General features: G+C 42.4%; 1 protein-coding gene across 4 annotated transcripts in view; it reads left to right on the top strand.

The window, feature by feature from the left end:
• Window positions 1-7,656, top strand: part of WASF1 (WASP family member 1) — a 141,000-nt gene extending 133,344 nt beyond the window's left edge. For all 4 annotated transcript variants that reach the window (XM_040350233.1, XM_040350234.1, XM_040350231.1 and 1 more), the window contains 3 exons: window positions 463-645; window positions 2,393-3,036; window positions 5,569-7,656. In XM_040350233.1, coding sequence (XP_040206167.1) covers window positions 463-645; window positions 2,393-3,036; window positions 5,569-5,723 — 982 coding nt within the window. In that variant the 3' untranslated portion in view covers window positions 5,724-7,656. The remainder of the gene's footprint in view (window positions 1-462; window positions 646-2,392; window positions 3,037-5,568) is intronic.
• The last annotated feature ends 12,639 nt before the right edge of the window (window positions 7,657-20,295 follow it).

The following is a 20,295-nucleotide window of genomic DNA, read 5'->3' as shown; positions in this document are numbered from 1 at the left end:
AAGTCCCATGAGGCATTGCATGGCTGACTGTTACAAGCATGACTCCCACAGGCAGAGGCATGATGGGACTTGTAGTTTCGCAGCAGATGGAGGGTTCGCCAGTTTGAGACCCCTGCAGATGATTCAGGCTACTAGATCCTAGTCTTTTCTTGGTGGCATCCAGTAAGCTTTTAATTTTCAGCAAGCATGTGCATATCTGCACAAACACTGTTTGTGAAAAGCTTCCTATTATGTGTGCATAAGCTGTTGTAACTACCTTGGTTATTCTCTCTGTAGTGTTTTTTTTTAACAAGTTTTCCAAGTAAAGGTATAGCCTATATTTCTCACTACATGCTCTCATTTTGTTTCTAGACCACAAGCTTAAAGTCCCAAATGAGGGGGTTCTCTTTTTTTTTTTTTTACATATATAGGGATGTGGCGACAACACACTGTTCTGACATGGTGAAATCCTTCTTTTTCTAGGCCACAAGCTTATGGAGAAAATTCAGATGGAACCTTCTCGCTTGCAGCGCTACCTTACAGCCAGATGAATGATCTTCTGAACAGGGTTCAGGGTGAAGAAAGGGTTTTGGTAAGGCCTCATGAACCACCACCTCCTCCACCAATGCACGCTGCCGGAGATGGAAAAGCCATGCCAGTTATCAGGTGGGCAATTTTATAATAAAGTGTAGTGTGTTCATCTAAGAAACAATTTTACTTCATACCCAGTACATATCCCATCACTTAAATCCCAAGCAGTTCTTTCAACACTGCCAAGTTTGCTTCAGGGACCTACAAACTGCACTTCTCTCCTATGTTATTGGAATGAGGAGACAGAAGGTGTTTTCTACTCCAAATCAGGAACAGGCAGCCTAGAGTAACAACACCTGCTCCTCCATAGATATAGTATATGAAGTGAACGTTGTCATGCTAAGACAAAGTGTGACAGTGGCATTATCATCAGATAAAAATATAGGCAACAAATCTTTAAAAAAAACATTAAAATGAATGCAGCCACCACAGCTAAAGACTGGCAAGCTGCAGCAGTTTGTTCTTGGGTTACAAGTTGGAGGACATTAAGAGTCCTCTTGAGCAATATGATTGGTTGCAGTTGGATCTATACATTTTCAGGTATTTTATAAGCTCTTCCAACCTGACCTATGACTTCAGGCTTAGCTTGCCTAGGGTAAAGTTGATCGGCCTCTCTCCATAGGCACAAACATGCCATTGTTAGAAGCATATATTGCTCAGCAGCTAAGGTTATGCATGGACAGCCTCCCGCCAAGGCTTGTGGGCTTCCTAGACCTTTCACGAAAATTTATCAAAAGAAGCTAAAAGTAGTTGGTCACATTTAATGGTGTTTGTTCTGTAATGTTAATCCATTCAACAGGACAAGTCTGGTTAAATGTGACAAGCTATACAATGGCCTGGATTAATGAGATCCATAACAGATATCAACAAAAAAAAGGTTGGCTGTTGGTCTGTGATGTTGTGAATTTGCATCCTGGTATCCCTTTTCTGTTTACCTCTATCAGAAGTAGAACACATGGGGGTTGATTTATTAAAAGCGCAGAGTTCAAAATCTGGTGCAGCTGTGTATGCTTCAAACTTCAGCTTGTTCAATTAAGCTTTAACGAAAAGAAAAAAAAACTGTAAGCCGATTGGTTTCTATGCAGAGCTGCACCAGATTTTGCACTCTCCAATTTAAGTAAATCCAACCCCATGGTGTAGTTTTACTGTGTGGGTACCTGACCTGGTGCAGATCTCCAGTGTAGGCTGTGGATAGCCAGAGGAGACCATGAATTTTGGGTGAGTAGTTGCTGCTGGATATTGAGTTGGAGGAAGTTCTAAGATGGGCTCCACAAGAGTATACTGTCCAATTTTTTTTTAATCCTTCTATTGTCTTCTTTTTTTCTGTGATAAATAAAAAATAGTGGTTTAAAGTTTGATAAGATGCAAATTTCACTTTACAGATTGAAGCCTCCATTGCTGTTTTTTTTTTTTTTTCATTTTTTTTTCCAAGAATTGTTAACCATATCTACTGTATTGTATTTTATTGAATTATATTGAAGTGTGGACTTCCATGTTTGGACTGAGGACATATTATTTCCGGAAATTACTTTCTGATCATTTATTATATTTTTCTACAGACTAGATATAATCGGAAAGTAATTTCTGGGAATAATATCATGTAACCACCTCAACCCAGACTGAGAATCTTTCTACATTTTCGGTATGAAGGCATGTAAAATTGGTTAGAAAAACAGCTTCTCCGTTTCTCTCTCTCTCTTCTTCTTCTTCTTCTTTTTTTTTTATGTAGTAGTAAAAAATATTTGTAATCTAGATGCTTGTTAATTTGTCTCAAACTTTTTATGAACTGCTTTATTACCAGTTCTTTGTCCTTCTATTCTAGTGCCACACAAGGTTTGAATGAAAACCGGCCACAGTCTCCAGCTATAGGAAGAACGCAAGTGTTTGTGAGCCCTTCTCCACCACCACCACCACCTCTTCCTCCTCCTCCTCCACCCCTTCCATCTGCACTTTCTGCATCTTCACTGCGCTCATCTATATCGTCCACTCCTCCGCCTCCTATTCCTCCACCACCACCACCTCCTGCAACTAGCTTACAGAATACTGTTGTGCCACCAGCACCAGCTCCTCTTCAGATAGCACCTGGAGTACTTCACCCAGCAGCACCTCCTGTTGCCCCTCCTCTTGTACAGCCTTCTCCTCCTCCATCATCACGTTCTGCTCAACCAGGTGAAGCTGTGCCAGTACATCCACTTCCACAAACTGAAGCACTGGGGCTTCCACCACCTCCTCCTCCACCACCTTTACCTCCTCCTGGAATGCGTCCCTCTTCCCCTGTTGCAGTCCCACCACTCTCTCACCCCCCTGCAGGTTTACATCCTCTAGCATCTATTGTACCTGGCTCTCATGCTCCTTTGCTTCCCTCATCCCCACCATCACAAGTTGCTCTTGAGCCCAAGCGACATCCATCTACTCTGCCAGTAATTAGTGACGCAAGAAGTGTTCTACTGGAAGCAATACGAAAAGGTTAGAACTATGTTTGCATGACCGTAGCTTTGCTATTTATGGTTTGTTAGTATATTTAAAATGGAGACGCTTTGGTGTGTATTTTACAATGTTATATTTAAAATAATAGACATGGTGCAGTCATTCATTTAGTCTTTAACCTTTGTTTGACCCTAGATGTGCTACGGACACCCCAAAAAATCCTCCATACATAGGGTGTACCTAACATGGCCTGACCCTCTGCTGCTGCTACTCTTGCTGGCAGTTACTTGCTGTGTGTTACAGCAGAGTATTATTAGAGCTAAAATCTCTGCTGTGAAAATGGCATCTGAACAGTGTTGGTAAACATTGTTCAAAAGAGTTATTCAGAAACGCAATGAAACATTTGAAAAAGATAACAAACAAATGCTTCTAGCAGAGCAGGGATTTTTAAGGTCCCAGTAACTCTCAAATACAAGATCAAATTTTTTTTTTATTCCATCAGTTAAAAAAATATCAAAAGGAACAAATGAAAATAGAAAAGACATAGAATAAGACCAATAAGGGGCGAGAGACCCCAGAGAGTCTCTCATGTACATTGCTAGATCGAGAAGGGGGCTCAGGTAAGTATAAGGGGGAAGGTGGGGGGGGGGGGGGCTTCACTTAAAAGGTTTGTTATCTTAAAGCGGTGGTTCACCCTCCATAACAACATTTAAGCATAAAATTAGGCATAGTAGCGCGAGCTACAGTATGCCTGTCTTTATTTTTTTAGCCCCGTACTCACTGTGCAATCGTAGAGACAAGATTCCGACTCCCCGCGGGGAATGGGAGTTCCTATGGAGAGGGAAGGTGATTGACGGCCGGCTCTGGCACGTCACGCTCCCCGAAGACAGCCGGAACAGGTCTCGGCTCTTCACGGCTCTTCACAGACTATGCGCAGGCGCCGTGAAGCGCAGAGTCCTATTTCGGCTATTTCCGGAGAAGCGTGACGTGCCAGAGCCGGCCGTCAATCACCTTCCCTCTCCATAGGAACGCCCATTCCCCGCGGGGAGTCGGAATCTTGTCTCTACGATTGCACAGTGAGTACGGGGCTAAAAAAATTAAGACAGGCATACTGTAGCTCGCGCTACTATGCCTCATTTTATGCTAGAGGAAAAAAAAAATATTTTTTCTTATTAATAGGGTGAACCCCCGCTTTAATGCATAGAATGCATTAGGTGGAAAACCTTGAGCGTTTAGAACCACTTTAAACATATGAAAAATTTATAAAAATAAAATATACAGATGTTCTAGATTTCACCGGCCATTTACAGTTTACAGTCATCCAACATTAATCAATCGAGTTTTGCGCTAATTAAAAAAACAACTGAACCCTCAAATGATCAAAACTTTCTGAATAAACCAATGCGTGTAACCAATTTAACCGAACAAAAATGTAATAAAAAATTACAGAATAATGTGCACTGTACAAATTGATGTTCCTAGTGGTCAAAAAATACAAATCTTTTCTGTGAATATCAAACTTGTGAAGAAGTGAACAAAGGAGGTGGTAAAAAAAAACGTTTCAAAGTGTTAAAAACATAAATTATTTGCTCCTACCGCAAGAGTATGACCACCTTGTGGATGGAATTTGTGATACCTCTTATACTGCTGGAGCTTGTCTGATACTCTGAAATGTTTTGTGCCTTCTCAATATTAGAGGGTCACACTCTTGCGGTAAGCCTCTCTATGTGGCACTTGGTGGAGGAGCATATATTTGGTGTTTTAACCATCTCATTTGCTTGCTTCTTCACAAATTTGATATTCAGAAGCAAAGTTGGTATTTTTTACAACATAGATTTGTAGAGTGAAAATTATTTTGTAATTTTTTTAAATTATATTATTTATAATTTTATGTTTTATTTGTTTCTTAATTGGTGTAGCACTTGATTTTTTTGACACTATAGCCATAGATATCTAATGGTGTGCTAGCAGCTTCTTATTCTTTCCACCCATTAGCGCAGTTTTATATTGTTTTAAGTCATCCAACATTGGTTTTCACAGAAAACATGTTCTTAAAGTACATGTATGCTTAATGTTTTATAGAGTAAGGATTGATTAAATGCTCTGTCAGGTTTTTTTGTTTTTTTTGTTTTGCCGTTTGTCAGCACTAGAGAGATTTACCACAGAAAATGATGAAATAACAAAATGTCACAGTTGTCACCATAACAAGAGGTGAGGGGGGACTCCTCTTAATGGGGAAACCTGTTTCGCTGACAACTGTATAAAAGGGTTATTCTTTTAATTTGCAGAGATTTCTCCCACTTCCTTTTGCCTCTCCCAGACAAAAAGTTAGGGGAAATTGATTCAATAAAATCGCAAAAACTAACACAGGTTCAAACCTTTCCCTACTTTATTTAAAACTTAATAAAAATTGCCAATACTCATGTTAATGATAAAAAATTATTGTTAAATAGGGAAATGTGCCTTTCTAAATAGTGAATATGCAAGATTTTGTGAAGTTTGTGTTTCATATCAACAGTTTTTGAGTAATTTTAGTATTTTCACTAAGCATGTGCTCCCCCCCCCCCCCAGGTATTCAACTTCGTAAAGTTGAAGAACAGCGCGAACAGGAGGCCAAGCACGAGCGTATTGAGAATGATGTGGCTACCATCTTGTCTCGGCGAATCGCTGTGGAATACAGCGACTCAGAAGACGATTCCGAGTTTGATGAAGTGGATTGGGAGTGAAACATGTTACATAGTTAAACACTACAAACTGGAATGCTGATGTCAATTGTGGTGCTTGTTCTTTGAAAAAGTTTGGTCATTTCTAGTGTTTTGTATCTTTATTAACTTACGCCATCAGAAAAAATAAACTTTTTCCTTTTTTTTTTTTTTTTTTTTACTTTTAATTTTTTTTCTACTTTTAGTTTACAGCAAGGTTAGCAACTCTGACATTTTAGTGTGACCTTTTTACCAATCTTTTATAGGGAAATGGAAGTGTTGTTCCAATAGACCACTAAGTATTACGACTGGGCAGCTGTCAAGATGTAGAATAGAAAGCGGAAAAAAAAAAATTTCTTTAGGTATACTTTGTGCACTTTGTGAATTTTAAGTTAATGAAGGCGACTAAAGAGTGAAATTCCAAGGGCAACTATATTTACTATGGGCCTTATTTTATTTTTTATTTGCTGTTTTCATAGCATTAAACCTGACTCTGAAGATTACTGCTCATAGCTAGGTCTGTACACTGACACAGGAAGTGCAACTGGTACATGCATAGAACAAAGGCAGCCATTTTGCTATTTAATATTTTGGGTGGACGCCATTAGGTTGTGCCTGCTGACACCTTATTTACTGTATGTCTTCTGAACATGGCTATTTATACTTGCTGGTTAACCACGCCGTGTTCTAGTAAAAAGCTTTTAGATAAGTCTGACTGTTCCTGCTGCATTGTCTGTAATGTGAAGGTAAATTAAAGGGTATGTAAACCCTAACAGTGAACTTCTGTTATTTTACGCCTATATGGTTTGTTAATCATACAATTAAAAGTGTTTTGCTATATTAGTTTGATATGTGCAAAAAATACCTGTTGATTCAGCCAGAAATGTCGACTTTCTGTGCTCTCTTCCTCTGCTGACTGATATCAGTTATATTGTTGAGGGGGAATTCATATAAGTCTTAACCTGCTTCTGTTCTCCCAATACAGTAAGTGTTTTTTTCATACCAGGATAGTAAGTGTGTTACTGGCACAATCAACAGTTGAAAATAAAGGAATAAAGCTTGAAAAAAGAAAACGACTTCACCACCCCCTCTAAGGACTATTTATATATCTTTGTTTTTGTGCTTTAAAATATGGAATCCATGTGTGACCTCTTGGTGTTCAAGGCAAGGAGCCTGATACAGAAATGTTACCCCAAGATATAAAAGAATCAAGCTGGTGGTTCACCCAGTTGTTGTGCATCCAGAACCAGAGTTACCGTACATTTTAGCAGGCATTCTGGCAGCTTACAACATGGCCACCTTTACTATGCCTGACAGGTTTACTTGAAATGTTTTCAAACTAAAAGTAAATGGGCTTCGACGCCTCAGTGTATTTACTTGAGTGGGTGCTCCTACCAGTACTCTATTTAAAAGGAGCAGGAGGACTTTTGTCCCATATTGCCACAGCTATTCGTGTCCATCTATTCAGGTATAAAGGCACTCATAGAATATCGTATCTGAATGGCACAGTCGAAGGTTGGATCACTCGGAGGCTGGGGTTTACCTTTTATTTAAAATGGACCTGTCACTTTTCAGGCATTTTGTACATAAGTTTGATGCAGGATATGAAATTTTGTAATCTATGTTGTTTGCCAAAAGGCAGATACTTGCATTAAAATCATTGATGTATAAGAACCTTCAAATGAAAGGTCATCTTCACAGTTATAAACACCTTTAAGATATAAAAAAAGAAAAGAAAAATATTAGCTATTGTTTTTTTTGGTTGTTTTTTTTTTTTTTCTTTTTAAATAATGGCCTTATTTGAATGCTGAGGTATTTTTATGTACATGTTGTTGGTACTATTTTGCCTGTATTCTAAAGTAATGAAAATACACGTGAAAACTTTAAACATTCTGTGTAACTTATGTAACTGCTGTTAAAAAAAGACTGATTTAATAAATTCCTCATTTTAAGTGAAGTACATTTTTTATTTTTGTGTGTTGTTTTTTTTTTTTTTTACTTTATTTCTTAAACTTCACCTTTCAAGCTATGATGAAGTAGCTATATCTAGTGGTTAATTGTAAACGACATTTTATTTATTTTTTAAATCTGTTGTACGTCAAAAACTAATTATTTGGGAAAATTAATTTAAATTAACTGGCACGTATCTATATTATATTATTATTATACAGGATTTATATAGCACCAACAGTTTGCATCGCTTTACAACAGGAATAATTGTTATATATATATATATATAATTTAATTATGGGAATTCATGTTTATTTCTTTTGTTTGTATTGGTATGATACAAAAAAGTGAAGAAACAAAAAGCAAAACTGACATATTTCACGCAAAACTCTAAGAATGGACTGGACAAAATGATTGGCACTCTCAATGTAATATTTGGTAGCACACACACCTTGGAAAAAAAAAACTGAAATCAATCACTTCTTGTAACCATCATTGAGTTTTCTATACCTTTCTACTGGAATTTTGGACCACTCTTCTTTTGCCAACTGCTCCATCTGCTGTTTTGAGATTTCTCCACAGATGCTCCATGGGATTTAGATCTAGACTTATTGTTAGCGAGTTCAGCACTTTGTCTTAAACCATTTCTGAGTGCTTTTTGATGTGTGCCTTTGGGTCATTGTCCTGCTAAAAGACCAATGACCTCTGACGGACACCCAACATTCAGACACTGGGCCCTACATTGCACCCCAGATTTTTTTGGTAGTCTTGAGATTTCATAATGCCATGCACATGTCAAGACATCCAGTGCCCCGAAGCAGAAAAAAAGCAACCACAAAACATTCGTGAACCTCTGCCATGTTTGACTGTAGGGATTATATTATTTTCTTTAAAGGCCTCATTTATTTTTCTGAAAACAGTAGAATGATGCATGTCCGGTGTTCTTTAATATTCTCTGGCCTGCTGGATGAAGGTGCACATAGTGCTGTTGGGGCTGAATGTTCATAATTTGCTATTTAATAGTGCTTTGTCCAACTTCAGACTCGGGTCTTCTGATACACCTGCCACACTTTCAACACTGAGCTAGGACCTTAGGCATACCTCCCAACATTTTCAGATGGGAATTAGGGACACCTTCTAGCAAAAGTATGTAGCCATAGGACACACACCCTTAAAGGAGGATTAACCAAAAAAAAAAGTATAATTAAACCCACAAGATTTTTTTTTTTTTTTTTTTTTTTTACCACTACTTTTCCTTTATCGGCTCTTAAAATGTACAAATGCAGCAATTTGGAAATTGGATGAAAGGTTTAGCACTGGGAAATACTTTTTGAAAGATAAAAAGTGCATTTTATATACAACTGTACAGATCAGATTAAAAAATGAGGGACAAATGAGAAGAACAGAGGGACATTGCTCCAAATAAGGGACAGTCCCTCAAAATCAGGGATGGTTGGGAGCTATGCCTTAGGGGCCCATTTATAAAGAGTGGTTTCCACTGTTTGCATACCACACAACATTACTAAAAATACACATGCACAACTGTCATTTTATGTTTTATTTATAGAATTCAGAGTGCAATGCAGAGTTAAAGGTGCCTGATATGTGTTTTTTTGCATATCACTGCAGAGAACACTTAAAGGAGTTGTAAAGGCAGAATTTTTTTTTATCTTAATCTTCCTGATTGGTTGAGACAGAGCGCCGGCGCTATTGGCTCCCGCGCCTTTCAATCAAGCAGTCAGTTTGCTAATAGGTGTCGGGGGTCTGTGTATGAATGGATACACTGAGCTCTGACTCTAGGTAACAAGCTGCTGTCTGAGGGGCACTCAAAGGAGAGAGGGACTAGGAGCAGCAAAGAGGGACCCGAGAAGAGGAGGGTCTGGGCTGCTCTGTGCAAAACCAACTGCACAGAGGAGGCAAGTATAACATGTTTGTAAAGGCTCACTTTTTTTTTTTTTAAATAACAATCACCTTAAGCATACGAAGATAGTTCTTTCACATGTTTCAAAGTCATGTGGCAAGTTTCATCCTCTTCACGACACTTTTCGCCTGTTCATTAAAATGTTTTTCTTGCTTGATAGTACCACAGCAAGAGCAGCATACACCAATGTCACAAAATAAAGCAATGTTCTTTGTAATACTGTTATGTTTAAAACAGTTCATTGTGCTGGCTTATTTAAGAAGATAAATCAAACTACACTTATGCACAACCGTCCCCAAATAAATATTCCTCAACAGCCACAAATCTAAATCCACTTTGTGTGCACCAAATGCAAAATCGGACATTGGTGTCCGTTTATGAAGCAGTGAAGAGCGGTGATCCCAAGGATCACCTCTGATCACAGCCCATAAACAGTTTATGAAACAGAGATAATCGGGGGGAGAAGTGTTTGAATTTGTTCTCCCGCCGATTATCTCTACACACAGAGAAGTCTCATAGACCCACACAGTAACGGCCAGTTTATTAAGCTGTGATCTGAGAGCTTCACTGGCGATCTGAGTCAAGAGGGAATCCCGGGGGTTCTGAGTGGAAGGAGGAAGATTTTTAACTTCCTTCTACCTCGTTCTGACCCCCCAACACTAACTATGTCCCCCTGTAATATTTATGTGTATACATACATATATAATGTGTACATGTGTGTGTGTGTGTGTGTGTGTGTGTGTGTGTGTGTATATATATATATATATAATGTGTGTGTATATACGTGTGTGTATACATGTATATATTATGAAGGGGACTCGTTATTTTAATTACATATCCGTCGGTCAGTGTACTGAGTGGTGATAATTTATCGCTGCTCGATAAACTGACATCTCTGTTTTTCTGTGAATTTCTGGTACTGTAATCTCGTAAAGTCTCACAAGATTCCAGTATCAGGGGCCGTTCTCCACAGTCTGAAGAGTTGGTAGATCACTTCACTCCTCCAAGGGTGAAGCGATCTTCTCCGCTTCATAAACAGGCACACAGAGGAGAAAAATCTCCTCCGTGAATGCCAGAGAACGAAGCAGTGAATAGATTTCACTGCTTCATAAAAGGACACCATAACATTGAAAAGTAATGATTATATTATTATTGCGCTGCACAAAGCGGAGCGGTGGAAGGGAGCCAGCATGATCTCCAACTACTGCCTGCCCGATGAAAAGTTTAGGAGGGGGTGGAGACAAACAGTCAGACTGCATATCGATAGAAGTTATCAGTGATTGGGCTTTAGAGGTAACCACAGACGCAAAAAGTTGTTTCATGTTGGATTCCTGCACAAATCCAGGAGAAATATGCAATATGCCAAGGGCTTTTGCTGTTTGAATGTGGCAAACCTTTGCACAGCTGCAAAAAAAAAAGAACTGCCGTATTTTGTCTAACATGATTATTTTCTATTATCTTAAGTGTCATCTAGTTGCCATAATGCAGTATTTTACTGAAATATCTCCTGTCAATGGATGGCGCTTATGATCATACAATGTTATTATAATAGACAAAATATGGCGATTTTTTTCATTGCTGCTGAGAAAATGTTTGTCACAGCAATTTTTTCTAGTATAAATAGACTCCCATGTAAGAATACTACAGTCAGAGCTCTGTGTAGCCTCTTGTATTAGACAATCTTTGCATAGCCTACATTCTAAAAAAAAAAAAAAGCAGTTAGTGCGCATTGCATTATTGTAAAATCACTTTTCTTTTCTGTGCCCACTTAGTGTATGCCGTAGAAATGTGCATATAGCATTTGTGTCTAGAAATATTTAAATTTGAGTGTTACTGCTTTTTTCAGCATCATGCTAAAATGTATGTTAAAAAAATTGAGATAAGATCAGAATTCTTGCATTGGTTACATTGTTCAAGTCATTACCCCTTACCCTGTTTTCACATCCTTCCTGACAGAAATGAATTGGGGAATGCATCTTCAGGCCTTTTTCAACCTGCTCATCCAACTTTGAGTGAATCTTCAACCTCTCATTAAATACCTTAAAGTTCTACAGAGATTAATAATGCAGGGTCTGAGGGAGAAGGTGTTTTAGAAATGTAAATATCTAGCTTTGGCCTCATACAGTACACACAATAATAATATCAGAAGGGAAAATTCGTAAAACGAGCTATCTGCGGATTTTCGGATCGTTAGTATGGTGCTTTCGACTGCCGATTTGACTTTTTCAGCAGACAAAAGCTGGATGTGCAGGCTATAAAAATTTTGTCGGATGTGAACTCATTCATTTTTGGATGGTCAATACAGAAATCGTCACACAAAAGTCGAAAGTACAAACACGCATTCTCGGGAATCAAGGAACGACTGGAAAGAGTTTGGTCTTGTAAACTACTGTTCGTAATCTAGAATTAACATTTGTGACGTGGCAATTGATGAAATGTCAAAATGTAGCGCACATTCTCATCTTCTTTACTGGGATAATAATGAAGCTGCTTTACTGGTGATACTGATGTAGTTATGCCAAATGTATTTTAAAAGGCATTGTTTTGTACGATCTGCAAAATTGCGAATCAACTCTCACCAAACTTCTACTAACACGAAATTAGCAGAAGAGGCCCGAAGGGTGGTGCTTGAGAAATGAACTTCCTTTTTATACCCTCATCAATAGGTTTGTGTTTGTCAAACGACAATTTGCAAATAGTATGCTAGACAAAATCCTGCACACGTGCTTTTGACAAAAATCAGACGCGTTTAGTCGTGCAACAATCGAACTGTGTGTACGAGGCCTTAGATTTTGCTCTAGTTCAGCGGTCTTTCTAAACAAAGGGCCAGTTACTGTACTTTAAAGGCAAATATGTATTTATTAATTTTCAACAGATTGATACAACACATAAGCATCAGATGTCTACAATACAGGAAGGTACATATCAATACATACTCTCTGAGATGCTGTATAACGTGAGCCTAATCACGAGTCCATCAAATTCGCCTCCCTTGTCGGGTAGCTAACAATGTGTGACATGGAAAAAACAAGGAGGGCTAATGAGAGAGAAATCAGTAGAACAACATCTGACCACTAGGGAAGAGAAAAGGAGAAAAAGTAAGTAAGTAGAGAGAAAAAGAAGAAAAAAAAAAGGAAAGAAGAAAAGAGGGAGGAAAGGACAGGGGGAGAGAAGGATGAACCGAGCGGGCCACGACACGCCATCTGTGCAGAGGAGTATGCATGGATTGAGTATCAGGGTTGATCTCGAGGTGCTAGTAGCGCCTTTAAGGAGTCTGCGGTAGAATAATCGATCCACAAGAGCCACAAGGTCTTAAATGTATCATAAGTGTCAGTATCCAAGGCCAACATCTCCTCCATGCGCATGATGTCATTGACTATAGAGACCCACAAGAATAAGGGAGGGGTAGTAGTAGTTTTCCAAAATTGGGGGATAAGCTGCCTTGCGGCCGACAGAAAGAAACGCAGCAAGGTACCCTTCTGGGAAGCTATGGAGCCAGGTAACATGGACAGTAAAACTATTTCTGGTGAAGGTGTCAGGGGTCAATCATAGAGCCTGCTGTATATGGCAAAAACCGGGGACCAAAGGGGCTGAACGGCCGGACACTTCCACCAAATATCGAGGTAGCTACCATCCACCGAGCCGCATCTCCAACACACAAGGGGCACAGATGGAAACATTTTATGTAAAGAGTGATGATCCCTGTACCATCGAGAAAGGAGCTTAAAGTTTTTCTCCTGGGAGTAGCAGGAGACAGAGGACTTGTGAGTGAAGTAGTACGATTTCTGCCAATCCTCTATATGGAGTTCCTTTCCCAAATCCGTGCACCACTTTCTTGTGTAAGAGGGGAGTTGATCATGTATCAATGTGTGCTGCAGTGTGTACATAGAGGAGAGCAAATGTCTTGGTGTTTCTGAGAGAGAGCATAGCTGTTCAAAACCCATTGGGGGTCTGTGAATCTGGGACGAGGAAAAAAGGTCCGAACAAAAGGAGGATATGCATAGGGCCATGAGCCGATTGCCTTGGTCCCTAGGCATTACGGGAGAGCCGGAAACGGGGTGTACAAATGAGCTCGCTATGGGCCAGGCATGGCGGGAGTATGGTCCCACCGTGTGTGAACCCAGTCCCTGAGGTAACGCAGGGTGGTCAAAAAGGTATGTGAGTGGCGATGGGTCAGTGGACAATAAGAAAAGCAATCCCTTCTTGTACCATAACTGTAGGGCAGCTGTTGTCAACGGAGAAGCATCAGAAAGTAACTGTAATTGGTGCCCATGTCCCCAAAACAAGGCCCGGAGATCATAAACGGACAGATCCTGTTCCACCATGGTGGACGCTTTAGGGAAGGGGCGAGGGAACCATTCCAACACCCTGGATAATAATGCAGCCCTATGATATAGTTCAAAATCGGGTAGTCCCACCCCGCCCTGAGTCTTGGGGTATGTGAGTAAGGTGTGACGGATGCGGGACATGCCTTGGTGCCAAATAAAACGTATGGACATGGAGCGTAGGGAAGAGAAAAATTGTTTAGGAACCGAGATGGGTACGGTTTGGAACAAATAGAGTAATTTAGGAAGTGTGTCCATTTTCAATGTATTAATACATCCAAACCAAGGTATTGGGGAGGAGTTCCAGGCTTCTAATTCCCTCTGAAGCTGGGTCAGAAGAGGGAGATAATTGAGAGCATAAAGCTGCGACAGATTGGAGGGGATCATTATACCTAAATAAGAGATGCCCTTAGGGCTCCACTGGAAGGAAAAGTTTGCCTGTAATCTAGTAAGTGTTGTACAGGGAAGGGATATGTTCAGGGCTTCAGTCTTGGATATATTTAATTTAAAGTTACTAAAGTTCCCGAACCTACGAAATTCACTCATTAAAGAGGGGAGAGACGTGTGAGGTTGTTGAACGTAGACCAGTAGGTCGTCTGCATAAAGGGAGAGCTTGTGTTTGGCAGAGGGTCCCCATTATGGACGGGTTCTGTCTAATGGCCTGCGCCAAGTGTTCAATCACTAAAACAAAAAGTAGAGGCGACAGGGGACAGCCCTGATGCGTACCATTTGCTATCTGAAAGGGCGTGGAAGAAGAACTGTTGACCAGGACAGATGCAGAGGGGCGAGAGTAAAGACCCATAGCCTTGGATATAAAAGTAGGGCCCAAACCCAACTGCTGCAAGGAGAGACGTAGAAACTGCCAGTTGACCCGATCAAAGGCCTTCTCCGCATCGAATGACAGTAAACAAGCCTTCAGGCCATGGCGTTGGATGTAAGATATCAGGTGAATGGTTTTAGTCTTGTTGGCTCTGGCCTCACGACCAGGGACAAAGCCCACCTGGTCTTTATGGACAATTGAGGGTAAAAAGGGGGAAAGGCGGTTGGCCAGAACCTTGGCGTAGAGCTTAACATCTATGTTAAGGAGCGAGATTGGTCGGTAGCTACTACACTGTGATGGATCTTTGCCAGGTTTGCATATGACTGAAATGTTAGCGGCTAGGAGATTACCGGAGGGTAGATGAGTGTCGTCAATGGAATTAAATGCAGTGGACATTAAAGGGGCCAAGGATTGGGCCAAGGATTTATAAAACCTAGGAGAAAACCCATCTGGACCTGGACATTTGCCGGATTTTAAGCCTTTAATATCGGTAAGGAATTCCTTGACCGTTAGGGGGTTATCCAACGCAGGGGCCTGTTCGGTGGTTATCTGGGGCAGGGCCGTTTCTGAGATATACGCCTTCATGGTGGATAGACTAGAGTCCTTCGACTGGGCTAGCGGAGTCTGCGAGGGTATGATATATAGATTGGTATAATAATGTCGGAAAGGCCTCCAGAATGCCCTTTGTGTTGCTAATTTTTTGTTGGTCAGCAGTACAGATATGTTGTATGGGATGGCGCATGGGGCGGGGGTGAAGGACTTTCGCCAGATGTTGGCCGCATTTGTTGGCAAGGAGATAGTGTCGATTACGTCCCCGATCCCTGGCAATGAGGGAGTTGGCATCAAGGAGGGGGAGAAGCTCTCTACGAGCATTGGAAAGGTCAACGTATGTAACCGCATCCACGTTACGTTTGTGTGCCGTCTCAAGTGTGTCTATAACAGACAGGAGTCTGGTAATGTCTGCTCTTCTGGTCTTCTTAAGGCGAGAACCATGCTGTATGAGGGACCCCCGAATCACGCATTTAAGGGCCTCCCATTTAGTAAGAGGGGTAGTGTCATCCGAACGGTGGTCTCTAATAAAATTCTGTATCGCCAGCTCAACGTCCGCAAAACATAGCGGGTCAGTCAATAGGTTGTCATTCATACGCCATGAGAACGTTCTACTCAAGGTCAGGGGGGTGGGCCAAGCTAAGGTGAACAGGGGCATGATCAGACCAAAGTATGTTGCCCAGGGAGGCCTTAAGTGGGGTGTCAAGCAAGGATTGGGAGATTAAGAAGTAGTCAATGCGACTATAGGAATTGTGGGCCACAGAATAATAGCTGTAATCTCTCTCAAAAGGATGCTGTACTCTCCAGACATCCACCAATTGTGCGGAATGTAGAAGTTATTTTAAATGTGTAAGAGCAGTGTGGGATATGGAGGACTTACCTGAGGAAGTGTCCACGGACGGAGAAAGAGCAACATTGAGGTCGCCACCAAGAATGAAACAGGGAACGCCAAAAGAGAGTAACTTTTCTAAAACCCCAGATAGGAAGCTCCCCTGGTCTAGGTTCGGACCATACACATTAGCCACTGTAAAAACAGAAGAGTTAGATTTCAATTTAAAGTGGAGGTTCACCCGGAAATGACAATTTTTAACCTTAGATTGATGCTCATTTTGTCTAGGGGAATCGGCTAGTTTTTTTAAAATCGAAGCTGTACTTACCGTTTTAGAGAGCGATCTTCTCTGCTGCTTCCGGGTATGGGCTGCGGGACTGGGCGTTCCTATTTGATTGACAGGCTTCCGACAGGCTTCCGACGGTCGCATCCATCGCGTCACGATTTTCCGAAAGTAGCCGAACGTCGGTGCGCAGGCGCCGTATAGAGCCGCACCGACGTTCGGCTTCTTTCGGCTACTCGTGACGCGATGGATGCGACCGTCGGAAGCCTTTCGGAAGACAATCAAAATAGGAACGCCCAGTCCCGAAGACCATACCCGGAAGCGGCGGAGAAGATCGCTCTCTAAAACGGTAAGTACAGCTTCGATTTTAAAAAAACTAGCCTATTCCCCTAGACAAAATGAGCATCAATCTAAGGTTAACATTTTTTTTTAGGGTGAACTCCCGCTTTAAGGAATAGGTATCGGCCTAGGGGGTCAATATAAGAATCTAAGACCTGGGGGTGAAAGGATTTGTGAAAAGCTATGGACACTCCCCTGGACTTAGATTGCGGGTTCGTACTGTGATACCATTGGTGGTAATGAGGGTTATTAAGGGTCGGAATAGCCGAGCCGAGGAAATGAGTCTCCTGTAGCATCAGAATCTTGGTTTTGGCCTTGTGGAAATGGTAAAGGATCTGGCTACGCTTCTCACAAGTATTGAAGCCCCTGCAGTTATAGGAAGATAAAGTAATATGGTCAAGAGGCATCTTTATAATATAAATAGGGGGGGCCAAAGCCAATCCATGGTAATGTCAAGGCCCGCTCGGTCCACGCGGAAACAAAAAAAGAGGGAGGGGGAAGGGAGGCAGAGTGCAGAAGGAAAAGAGAAGAATAAGAGCAAAAACGACAAGTGAGTGTCAGACCCAAGAGGAGGGGGATCTGAGCATTGGTATCGTAGAGGACGGAGGTCAGCAAGCAGAACAAAGGTGAAAGGATAGACAACAAGCCACCAGGAGGCAGTGTTGAGGCATGAGTCAAAAAACAAAACATTGCTAACCTATAAAATAGACTAGAACAGAAAAAGTACAGTGCTCGCCAGTTTACTGTACTTTAGACCTTACGAGGGCCGGACAGTGGTCAGTGAAAAGTTCCTGACATCACTGGGAAAAAATAATGCCCCATTGTTTTCAATGGGAGTAATTTGTGCCTCATCAATGGAGTGATTGGGCCCAATTGCTGGTGTCATTGAGATGAATTGTGCCCCATCGTTGGTATAATTGAGAGGAATTGTGCCCCATCACTGATGCCATTGGGCACCATTATTGATGTTATTGAGAAATTATGCCCCTTTGTTGGTTTCATTGAGAGAAACTATGCCCCGTTGTTGGTGTCATTGTGAGGAATTGTGCTCCATCGTTGGTGTCATTGTGAGGAATTTTGTCCATCATTGGTATAATTATGAGCAACTGTGTCCCATTGTTGGTGTCAGTGGAAGAAATAATGCCCCAATGTTAGTATCAGTTGATGAAATAGTGTCCCAAGGGCCGGATAAAAGCAAGCAAAGGGCCGTAGTTTGGAGAACACTGCTCTAGTTGAACCCTTTGCTAAGGTAGTCAAGGAAGTCATGCTGTAGGAGGAAGAAGTACAGTTATTTTCCTGACGCATTCATGGCAGCACACACTGGGTTGTGGCTCCGCCCCCACAACCTGACAGGATTGGTTAGCTATAAATTTGAAGAGGAGACACCCGGCATTATTCTCTTTTTTTATCCTCACCTGACAGGACATGGACGTACAGCTTGTCTCCTACCGCTATCGCCCCTACAGGTTCAGCCTCTCCTGTTTGGAAGTCCCCCCTGTACAGTCTCTAATAGAGCTTTTATGGGGGGAGCCCCGCTCTGGTGGTCTCAGGGGTTAATCCCGGCAAGTTCCTGGCATATGTACAAGCTTTAAATAAGCTTAGACCGGCAGTGTGGCTCTCTAACTATTTTCTCCCTTTTCTCTCCAGATGCTTCCCTCCCCTCTTCTGGGTATGCTCTTCACCTTGTGTGCCCCTAAAGTGTGTATGACAAGGCTTCCCTATGTGCCCCTGAGGGTTCCCATTCATACTGTGTCATTGTGGCGTTTTTACCTTTTTCTTTCTAGGCAGGCTCTCTGAGACATGTAGTCCCTTGCACCGCCGCGCTCCTCGGGCGTACTGCGCATGCGCGCAGCACAATGATGACGCCGGACACCTCCCTCGCCCTCATCCAAGATGGCGCCGGGACGCGCGGGACGCTACTGCGCATGCGCGTACGCGTCATCAGCGCCGCGACGGCGGCGCCAAATTTAAAAAAGCCAAAAAATTTCCTTTTTTCCCTGAGGCTACTGCTTTGCTGGAATTCCACAGGGATTTCTCCCAGGGTATGCAGGTGCTTCCCTTTCCCTATGCTATACCTGGTTAGGTGTTTTGTTTACTTATTTTGTCACCTCTGTTGCTTTCTTCCAGTACATCCTTCTGCTGCTTCCCTGTGTTTTTCAATGGAGCCCACTGCCCTCGCAGACCACTACCAACAAACGAGGTATGGAGACCATCACTTTCGGGTAAGTAGAGAAGAGACAAAAAGAGAGCCGGCCACTTAACACTGCCTTTCTGTTGCAGTCCCATCAGGCCAAGAGACGCAAGCCCACGGCGCAGGGAGAGGTCCAGGCATGCATCAAGCAGGAGGTCCCGTAAAAGTCGGTCAAGATCCTCCTCCCGCTACCATCGATCAAGACACAGCCGATCACGCCGCAGCCGCTCCCGTCATAGCCGGTCTCACCGCGGACGGTCTCCCTCACCCCACCGTGAGCATTATCATACCCGTCCTGCAGCTAACGCTTGCTGGGTGTGCGGTGCTACTGCTTTGCCAGGAAAGCTAGCATGTCAGACTTGCTTTAATGAAGCAACTAGAGAAAAGGAGACGAGCGCCAGGATGACTACAGATTTCTCCTCCCAACAGCTCGTGGGGGAGTCAGCACAAGAATCAATGTGGACTTCAGTTCCCTTGGTCCGTGATGAGCCCACTCCAGGCACTTCATCCGCCTCCGGCCCATATACCCAACTAATGGAGGCTCATTCTGATCATGAGGATCGCGAACTTGTGTCGGGATTTGACTTCTGTCTAGTCGAACCTTTTGCCCGCTCAGTCAAGGCGACAATAGGCTGGGAAGAACCCGTGACGGAACCACCCAAGGTTGGGAAGTATTTCCCCGAGTTAAGGAGGGATCCCGAACTGTTTCCCTTCATCGAAGAACTGGAGGAACTCATTAAGGAGGAGTGGGAGAAACCAGACAAGCGTCCCGGTCTGTCCAACAAACTCTCTAAACTATACCCTCTGAAAGACTCTAAAGTCGCTTCCCTCATTAACGCTCCCGTGGTGGATGCTTCTCTTATGCGACTCGCCAGGCATGTCACTCTGCCAATAGAGGACGCAGTATCATTCCGAGATGTTCTCGACCGTAAGATCGACCTAGAATTGAAGAAGGCGTACTCCGCCTCGGGGGGCGCATGTAGACCAGCTATCGCTACGGCAGCTGTCGCCAAGGCCATTTCCGCATGGGCAGCCAATGCTGAGAAGATTCTCCTAGAAGGTGCTGATCGAGGGGATGTCATATCCTCCTTGCAGGAGATCAGGCTAGCCGGTGACTTTATGGCAGGGGCCTCGGTGGACATCATTCGTTCCTCGGCCAGGTCCATGTTAGCCTCAGTTATGGCCCGCAGAGCCTTATGGTTAAAACCTTGGGTCGCTGACGCGGCTTCAAAAGCAAACTGGTGCAGGATACCATATGATGGCACGAACCTGTTCGGCACAAAATTGGATTCGGCAATCTCCAAGGTCACGGGTGGAAAATCGGGGCTTATTCCCTCCGACAGAAGACCCAAGCCTCAGAAAGGTCCTACCTTCAGGCGTAATCTGCCT

Source organism: Rana temporaria, chromosome 4 (assembly GCF_905171775.1).
Source record: "Rana temporaria chromosome 4, aRanTem1.1, whole genome shotgun sequence".
In the NCBI taxonomy this organism is placed as follows: domain Eukaryota; kingdom Metazoa; phylum Chordata; class Amphibia; order Anura; family Ranidae; genus Rana; species Rana temporaria.
The sequence above is the reverse complement of the archived record's forward strand: the minus strand, read 5'-3'. Positions and strand labels throughout refer to the sequence as shown.